The following is a 9,573-nucleotide window of genomic DNA, read 5'->3' on the forward strand; positions in this document are numbered from 1 at the left end:
ACACGGTGAACATTGTATAGGTTGTTGTTGTGTGTCTCCTATTTTTATTTTATTGAACTCCAGTCTCGTTTCTACATCTTCCATTCTTAATTCATGTATTATCCTTATCTTTTATAGTTCAGTTCTTTTTTATCGTTTCGATTTGGGGTATTTCGAGTTTCAGTTTTCCTGTCCCCAGTCTTTCCACTGCCTCTTATTGACCGTTATTAACCATAGCTCTACATTCATTAATTAATGCCGATCCATTCAGTATCCTCTCCGATCCACAATCTGTTAGTAGTTTCACGTTTTCTCCGTTGAAGATTGCGATGTATCCAACTGCTGGCTTAAATATTTTGGTGCTCAACCCCGAATCTCTCGATTCGCATTCCGCCTCCTCTCCGTCCATCAGCCTTCTTAAACAACTTTCATTAACCTGAACAAACAAATGTAAAATTCTTACATATGTTCTTTAGGTTTCTTATTTTCTGACATTTACTTTTATAGTAAATTTCCTTGTTATTAACTGCAACATAGTAGAGTGTAATAATAATAAATTCTGTTTTAATCATGGGGAGTGGAACTACTCTGTGTAACGAATATATTTCCTCTTTGAAAATAGGTAATCTTTCTGAAAATTTATGTCTGTCTAATTAATAATCGCTCTTCGTACATGTGTTCTTCAGATACAACCAGAATCTTTTGTTCTTCCTTCTTTTCGAAAATATATTTTGTAAAATTTCCTGTTATCGATTTGATGACTGATCCTAACCCATTGATCAATTTCTTCTGTAATGCGCTAACTAAATCCTTTGTTATGCTTTTAAGTGTCTGTTCCACCTGTTCTATGGCTTCTTGATATTCCTGTAGACTTACTATGTATATAAATGTTTTGTGTGTTTGTATTATTCTCGTTGTACCCAATTCAATTAGTGCTAGAAGTCCCTCCATCACCCCGATTTTGAATTTCTTCTCCGCCGCCATGATCGTCGCCAATCTGCAATTATTTTATACTATGTTTGTTCAATCTTCTAAATTTTTCTTTTTGGACTTTTTTAGGTTTAATTATTATTACTATTAGGTCTTTATCCTCCACCACCTTGTGGTTAGAGAACCTCGGAGTAAGCTTGTCCCTCCTATTTTCATTCCTGTATATCGTGTCTTCTAGTTCTATTTGCTTGGGATCTTGTCTGTCTGAATTGGCTGCTTCTATTCTCTTCATTTTTTGCTGTTCTCTCTCTCATTTACTTTTGGATATATTTCGGCTTGAAGCGCATTAATTTGCTGTAAATAATAGTATTTATCACTAAATGAGTTCTGCCGGTAAAGAGTTCTTGGTGAGTGAGCTTCGTTGCCGATTGAATCATATAAGTCTATATGCATTATTGCCACAGGTCTATCTGGTGACTCTGGCACGCTCTATTTCATTTTCTGTGGCTTCATGTTGTTCTATGGGAGGATAATACACCCTTCTAACGTTTGTGCTAACGTTTCTTCTATTCCCCTGTGCTTATTTTTCTGGTGGTAATCCTCAATAGCCTCTTCTTGTTGATCTTTCTCTATTATATCTGGCAGTAAGATTGTACATCTTTCTGCCCTGTATAACTTGGTGTAAGCGAAATATTTGCAGTTAGGTCTTGTGTGGTTTTTACGTGGTTTTTAAGTCCTCCGGTATAAATAATAATATCGTTTGGATTGGCTTCTTTAACTCTTCGACAAACTGCTTCCTCATTGAAGTTGTCTTCCGTCCAAGTTATTCTTATTTTATTTCTAAATGGAATTTGCATAACTAACCTTGCTGTTTCCCCTTTCTCTAATTGTAAGATTGGGTCGTTGCATAACAATGTTTTGCGTACCTCAAACGCTTCTGTTAAATCTGATTCTACTGTACCGTCTTTTCGTGTTTTAAGTGTCTTGTCAACAGCTTTGTTATCGCCGCGATTTTTTTAAAATAATTTTTCTACCCTAATAGACCTTAGAAGGATTTTATCTGTTTCCAAGTCTTTGGTAAAGGGAATTTCTTTGGCTTAATTCCCTGTGTGGTTACTACGTGCCGTAAACACTACACCTCCGTTCTTAAAAATTCTCTTTTGTTCAATTGCAATTTTAAATTTGCTTCTGTAAGCTTCTTGAAAACTTTCTCCAGGTCTGTGATATGTTCCTGTAATGACGTTGAAAACCCCATTATATCGTCCATATATATGAGGCAACATAAGCGTTGTTCAGGCCCAGGCATTCGAGCATACACAAAGTGTCCGCCTTCTGCTGAGAAACCTTTTTGGGAATGTCTTCTTCTTTCACTTCGATTTGATAATATCCGCTTGCCAAATCTAACGTCGAGAAATCCTTTGCCCTTCCTAACCATCTAATAAAAGACAAGTTGTCTCCTTCTTTGTGAAATACCCTTGGCCATAAAGGTGGCTCTGCGATAAGGGAGAGCCTTCCCGATCTCAGACACCAATAAGCACCAAAAGCGACGACGCAGAGGACTGAGACAAGGAGCAGCAGAAGAAGTGGCAATAAGGCTGTAGTAAAAGAGACAATAAACCAGTAAAATCCCAATTATTTCTTGCGTTATCCCTCACGAACGAACTCACAAGCGAGAAATAAAAGAATCAGGTCTTTGCATATGGTTTTAAAATAGTTTTAAAGAACATCTAAAAGGAATTACTGAAAAATATTTGTAAAATGAATTGGGAAATTTAAATTAATCAGATATATTTAAAATCAAGATATAATGAAAAATATTAATTTTATAATTTATAAATATAAAATATAATATAAATAGAACTTGTTTTCTGCTTCTCGAGCAGTCGATGCCCAACCTAGGGTCATCAAATTAAATTAAATAACCTGACTCCCAGCCGTTAAATTATACCGGTCATATTCAAGCGTCTATGCTGTTTTTTCCATTTAAATCAATTGACCTCTTTAGTCCATGGCTAATAATTGCGTCCATAATACTCCTCCCTTACTTGGTAAGCTCCTCAGAGCGGTGTCTTCTTCCGGAAACTATGAGGATCAATGGTCATCAATATGTCGAGCTCGAGGGCTCTCCCGACAAATTTCAACTAAAAACTAGACAGCCTTCTTCTTTATCAAAATGTCGGCGGCCTCGTCAACTGTTTAGAATGCATGCAGGCGGCACTGCACCAAACACTATAAGAAGTTTGTAAAAACAGGACTCCAATCTGATATTTTTCAAATATCAAATATAAATCCAATTATTTCAAATCCAATCCAGTCGATTCTTCTTTGTGTTGCTGTCCGTAACGGATAAGAGCGAGCCAAGCCAACAAAAATGCCCTTCAACTGGAAATGGAGCGGATGCGAGTGGTTACGCGTTGCATATTCTGGAATCGTTGAGGTGCCTTCTCATGTGTCAAATCCGTCGTTGGGTTGACACAAGTATTCGCTGATTCGGTATTACTGAAGCAATGGTCGGTGTGTAATTAGCAAGTGCAGGGATAGATGGTGTGAAGGTAGTAGGTGGAGTGGTCGGTGTGTAATTAGTTGTTTTCTTTGAAAACCAAGTGACTGCTATCACCACTACCAACAACACGGTGAACATTGTATAGGTTGTTGTTGTGTGTCTCCTATTTTTATTTTATTGAACTCCAGTCTCGTTTCTACATCTTCCATTCTTAATTCATGTATTATCCTTATCTTTTATAGTTCAGTTCTTTTTTATCGTTTCGATTTGGGGTATTTCGAGTTTCAGTTTTCCTGTCCCCAGTCTTTCCACTGCCTCTTATTGACCGTTATTAACCATAGCTCTACATTCATTAATTAATGCCGATCCATTCAGTATCCTCTCCGATCCACAATCTGTTAGTAGTTTCACGTTTTCTCCGTTGAAGATTGCGATGTATCCAACTGCTGGCTTAAATATTTTGGTGCTCAACCCCGAATCTCTCGATTCGCATTCCGCCTCCTCTCCGTCCATCAGCCTTCTTAAACAACTTTCATTCTTACATATGTTATTTAGGTTTCTTATTTTCTGACATTTACTTTTATAGTAAATTTCCTTGTTATTAACTGCAACATAGTAGAGTGTAATAATAATAAATTCTGTTTTAATCATGGGGAGTGGAACTACTCTGTGTAACGAATATATTTCCTCTTTGAAAATAGGTAATCTTTCTGAAAATTTATGTCTGTCTAATTAATAATCGCTCTTCGTACATGTGTTCTTCAGATACAACCAGAATCTTTTGTTCTTCCTTCTTTTCGAAAATATATTTTGTAAAATTTCCTGTTATCGATTTGATGACTGATCCTAACCCATTGATCAATTTCTTCTGTAATGCGCTAACTAAATCCTTTGTTATGCTTTTAAGTGTCTGTTCCACCTGTTCTATGGCTTCTTGATATTCCTGTAGACTTACTATGTATATAAATGTTTTGTGTGTTGGTATTATTCTCGTTGTACCCAATTCAATTAGTGCTAGAAGTCCCTCCATCACCCCGATTTTGAATTTCTTCTCCGCCGCCATGATCGTCGCCAATCTGCAATTATTTTATACTATGTTTGTTCAATCTTCTAAATTTTTCTTTTTGGACTTTTTTAGGTTTAATTATTATTACTATTAGGTCTTTATCCTCCACCACCTTGTGGTTAGAGAACCTCGGAGTAAGCTTGTCCCTCCTATTTTCATTCCTGTATATCGTGTCTTCTAGTTCTATTTGCTTGGGATCTTGTCTGTCTGAATTGGCTGCTTCTATTCTCTTCATTTTTTGCTGTTCTCTCTCTCATTTACTTTTGGATATATTTCGGCTTGAAGCGCATTAATTTGCTGTAAATAATAGTATTTATCACTAAATGAGTTCTGCCGGTAAAGAGTTCTTGGTGAGTGAGCTTCGTTGCCGATTGAATCATATAAGTCTATATGCATTATTGCCACAGGTCTATCTGGTGACTCTGGCACGCTCTATTTCATTTTCTGTGGCTTCATGTTGTTCTATGGGAGGATAATACACCCTTCTAACGTTTGTGCTAACGTTTCTTCTATTCCCCTGTGGTTATTTTTCTGGTGGTAATCCTCAATAGCCTCTTCTTGTTGATCTTTCTCTATTATATCTGGCAGTAAGATTGTACATCTTTCTGCCCTGTATAACTTGGTGTAAGCGAAATATTTGCAGTTAGGTCTTGTGTGGTTTTTACTAAGTCCTCCGGTATAAATAATAATATCGTTTGGATTGGCTTCTTTAACTCTTCGACAAACTGCTTCCTCATTGAAGTTGTCTTCCGTCCAAGTTATTCTTATTTTATTTCTAAATGGAATTTGCATAACTAACCTTGCTGTTTCCCCTTTCTCTAATTGTAAGATTGTGTCGTTGCATAACAATGTTTTGCGTACCTCAAACGCTTCTGTTAAATCTGATTCTACCTGTACCGTCTTTTCGTGTTTTAAGTGTCTTGTCAACAGCTTTGTTATCGCCGCGATTTTTATACCCTTGCAGAGGGTATTATAATTTCAGTCAAAAGTTTGCAACGCAGTGAAGGAGACATTTGCGACCCTATAAAGTATATATATTCTTGATCAGCATCACCAGGAGAGTCGATCTAGCCATGTCCGTCTGTCCGTCTGTCCGTCTGTCCGTCCGTCTGTCCGTCCGTCTGTCCGTCTGTCCGTCCGTTTCTACGCAAACTAGTCCCTCAGTTTTAAAGCTATCTGCTTGAAACTTTCCCAAAAGTTGTCTTTCTATTGCAGGTAGTATATAAGTCGGAACGAGCCGGATCGGGCCACTATATCATATAGCTGCCATATAACTGAACGATCGGAAATGCCATAACTTTGGTGTTTTTAAAGTTAGGAAGTTGGGATTTGCTATGGGTTTTATTTTTGGATAATCAATCCGACCTGCCAAATTTCATAAGGATCGGACGACTATATCCTATAGCCGCCATATAACTGATTGATCGGAAATGCCATAGCTTTGGTGTTTGTAAAGTTAGGAAGTTGGGATTTTCTATGGGTTTTATTTTTGGCCAATCAATCCGACCTACCAAATTTTATAAGGATCGGCCGACTATATCTTATATCTGCCATATAACTGAACGATTGGAAATGACATAACTTTGGTGTTTTTAAAGTTAGGAAGTTGGGACTTCTTATGAGTATTAAGAATGCATCATATGAATAATTTTGGAGAATATAATTTATAGAATATTCTGCAAGGGTATATCAACTTCGGCTCCGCCCGAAGTTAGCTTTCCTTTCTTGTTTTAAAATAATTTTTCTACCCTAATAGACCTTAGAAGGATTTTATCTGTTTCCAAGTCTTTGGTAAAGGGAATTTCTTTGGCTTAATTCCCTGTGTGGTTACTACGTGCCGTAAACACTACACCTCCGTTCTTAAAAATTCTCTTTTGTTCAATTGCAATTTTAAATTTGCTTCTGCAAGCTTCTTGAAAACTTTCTCCAGGTCTGTGATATGTTCCTGTAATGACGTTGAAAACCCCATTATATCGTCCATATATATGAGGCAACATAAGCGTTGTTCAGGCCCAGGCATTCGAGCATACACAAAGTGTCCGCCTTCTGCTGAGAAACCTTTTTGGGAATGTCTTCTTCTTTCACTTCGATTTGATAATATCCGCTTGCCAAATCTAACGTCGAGAAATCCTTTGCCCTTCCTAACCATCTAATAAATCATTAATTGTTGGCAGGGGTTATCTGTCTTTTCTTACTTTATCATTCAACTTCTTGTAGTCAACTACCATCCTCCATTTCCTTTCACCCGAGGCATCCTTTTTTTAGGCACCAAACACACCGTAGCATGCTAATAATGGACCTGATAATCTTCTGGTCCATTAGTTTTTCTTGTTGTTTATACCTGTACGCTCTGGCATATACCGGAAGGTCATCTTTCGTTCTTATTTGGTGTTTTACAGCGTTTGTAAAAGACAAGTTGTCTCCTTCTTTGTGAAATACCCTTGGCCATAAAGGTGGCTAGGCGATAAGGGAGAGCCTTCCCGATCTCAGACACCAATAAGCACCAAAAGCGACGACGCAGAGGACTGAGACAAGGAGCAGCAGAAGAAGTGGCAATAAGGCTGTAGTAAAAGAGACAATAAACCAGTAAAATCCCAATTATTTCTTGCGTTATCCCTCACGAACGAACTCACAAGCGAGAAATAAAAGAATCAGGTCTTTGCATATGGTTTTAAAATAGTTTTAAAGAAGATCTAAAAGGAATTACTGAAAAATATTTGTAAAATGAATTGGGAAATTTAAATTAATCAGATATATTTAAAATCAAGATATAATGAAAAATATTAATTTTATAATTTATAAATATAAAATATAATATAAATAGAACTTGTTTTCTGCTTCTCAAGCAGTCGATGAAATGAATAAAAGAAAACCAATTGGATAATAAAATTGTTTTTACACAGTAAAACTATTCATCATCAAGTCGATTTATAGAATATTCCTTTTTGGTGAAGCTGCAAGGGTATACAAACTTAGGCCTTTATTTACATTATATTTATATCCAAAACAAATTTGTTCGATCTAAAACATCACAATCTGGTTCCTCAGCTGAGTAACTTAAAAGATGCAAGAAAAACAAGAAATAGTAGTGGACGACAACTTGGAACCTTTGCACTGTTAACAGAGTCATAAGCAATCTTAGGTTTATTAACATTGTGGTAACAATTTGATGATCCGTACTCTACTGAATTGTTATTTACTTCCTTTATTTACTCCTTTTTGGACTCTCCAATATCATGACCGGTACTAAAAAATGTCTTCTCTTCGCCCTAAGTGGTTGCAACTGGGATCAAAAGGCTATGTTGCCTTCTTACGCTAGAAGATTACTATTTCTCAATTTGTCTTCACTGGGTACTCATATAACTATGCTTGGTACCATCTTTATGCACAATTTGATCAGAGGTGATAATGATTCCATAGAATTGGTAAGCCGCTTAACATTTAATGTGGCCTGCAATTTGGAAACGTGAACCTATAACACTTTTCGTGTTCTTTGTAATAATTATAATAATCTAGATCATAACATTTGTACTTCAACCTTTCTTTAGTTATTGGTATTTTCCTTGCAAACACTTTTTTTTCGCCCAAAATGCTTGAAGGTCCCATGCGTAACAAGCTCGTGCTTGGTTTCATTGGGCCACTTATCTGTACTGCTTATAGTGCATCAACATTCAACAAAAAATATATATCTGATACTTATTTAGAATTATTGTTAAGTTATTGAATTATATTATGTATACAAGATATTCGAATTTAATATTTTTCTCTTTTAAAATATTTCTAGATCCTTATGTAAAAGTTTGGCTTCAGTTTGGAGATAAAAGAGTAGAAAAAAGAAAAACGCCTATATTTACATGTACATTAAATCCAGTATTTAATGAATCATTTAGTTTTAACGTTCCATGGGAAAAAATAAGAGAATGTTCCTTGGATGTTATGGTAATGGATTTTGATAACATTGGAAGGAACGAGTTGATAGGACGAATATTATTAGCTGGTAAGAATTTAAATTACATCCCTATTGAGGAATTCCAATTAAATAATATTTTAAATCTTTTTGAAATGCAATTGAAACAGGTAAAAATGGTTCTGGAGCATCAGAAACTAAACATTGGCAGGACATGATCTCAAAGCCCAGGCAAACTGTAGTACAATGGCATCGCTTAAAACCTGAGTAATTGTAATATTAACACCAAGATAAACACCAGTGGGTATATCGCAGAAAAAAGTACATGTACATTATGTACATAAGTTGATTTATACTTGCATACATAGCAATATCATACCAAATGGAAAATCTGCACAAAGCTAATGTTATTATGTTTGAAAAATTAAAAAAATAGCCATCAAATTCAAATAAAGTAATTGTTCTGATAAGAACAATAGTTTTATACATGCTTATATGTAGACAAATGTTTTGTAAGGACGAAATACGAGTTATAAAATATAATAACAATTGTTCATAAAATTCTTTAAAACAAAATAAAACTTGTTTTGGTTGATTTTTATTGCTATAAAAAACAAAATAGATCACTAAAACATTTTATATATAAGGCAGTTAATAAATTAAAATTTAATTATTTTTTGAAAATTAATGTTTATTAAATCCGAGTTCACTATTTTAAAAAGAAATCGGTAAGGGCAAATGGGTAAACTATTAATTTTATCAGATAATACGTGGCATATGTCAATCGATATATAATTTCGAGGTAGACATCTGATAAATTCAATAACAGAAACCAAGAACCTAATAAAAATGTAAATAATACGATTGAATTATTAAATTATAACATAAAAATAGTCTAAAAATCAAGAAAAGACATTGTTACATGGTTTTAAATAAAATAAAATGGAGAACAAATTTATAAAATTCTTATATATTCTTTAATCGCATAATATATCGTATTATAGAAATGTAGGTAATTTGAATAGAAAAAGATTGCAGTAGCACAATAAACAAGAAAATAAATAATTTTAAAAGTAACTATGAGAAATTAGCCAACCATTGCCGGAAAAAGCGTCAACAGAGAGAAAAAATAATTAAATAAATGAAATAAAGAGAGAGAAGAAAGAATTAAAAACAAATATAATTATA

The 9,573-nt window shown here is 34.9% G+C and overlaps 1 protein-coding gene across 5 annotated transcripts in view; it reads left to right on the forward strand.

Moving 5' to 3' along the window:
- LOC108044332 (synaptotagmin-7) overlaps nt 1-9,012 on the forward strand; it is a 38,927-nt gene extending 29,915 nt beyond the window's left edge. For 4 of the 5 annotated variants that reach the window (XM_044460572.1, XM_044460571.1, XM_044460573.1 and 1 more), the window contains 2 exons: nt 8,263-8,475; nt 8,556-9,012. In XM_044460572.1, the coding sequence (XP_044316507.1) occupies nt 8,263-8,475; nt 8,556-8,656 (314 nt within the window). In that variant the 3' untranslated portion in view covers nt 8,657-9,012. Of the gene's footprint in view, nt 1-8,262; nt 8,476-8,555 lie in introns of those variants that run through there. The other variant, XM_044460575.1, reaches the window with a different exon arrangement.
- The last annotated feature ends 561 nt before the right edge of the window (nt 9,013-9,573 follow it).

The sequence above is a fragment of the Drosophila rhopaloa genome, unplaced genomic scaffold, assembly GCF_018152115.1.
Source record: "Drosophila rhopaloa isolate 14029-0021.01 unplaced genomic scaffold, ASM1815211v1 contig_203, whole genome shotgun sequence".
Lineage (NCBI taxonomy): Eukaryota > Metazoa > Arthropoda > Insecta > Diptera > Drosophilidae > Drosophila > Drosophila rhopaloa.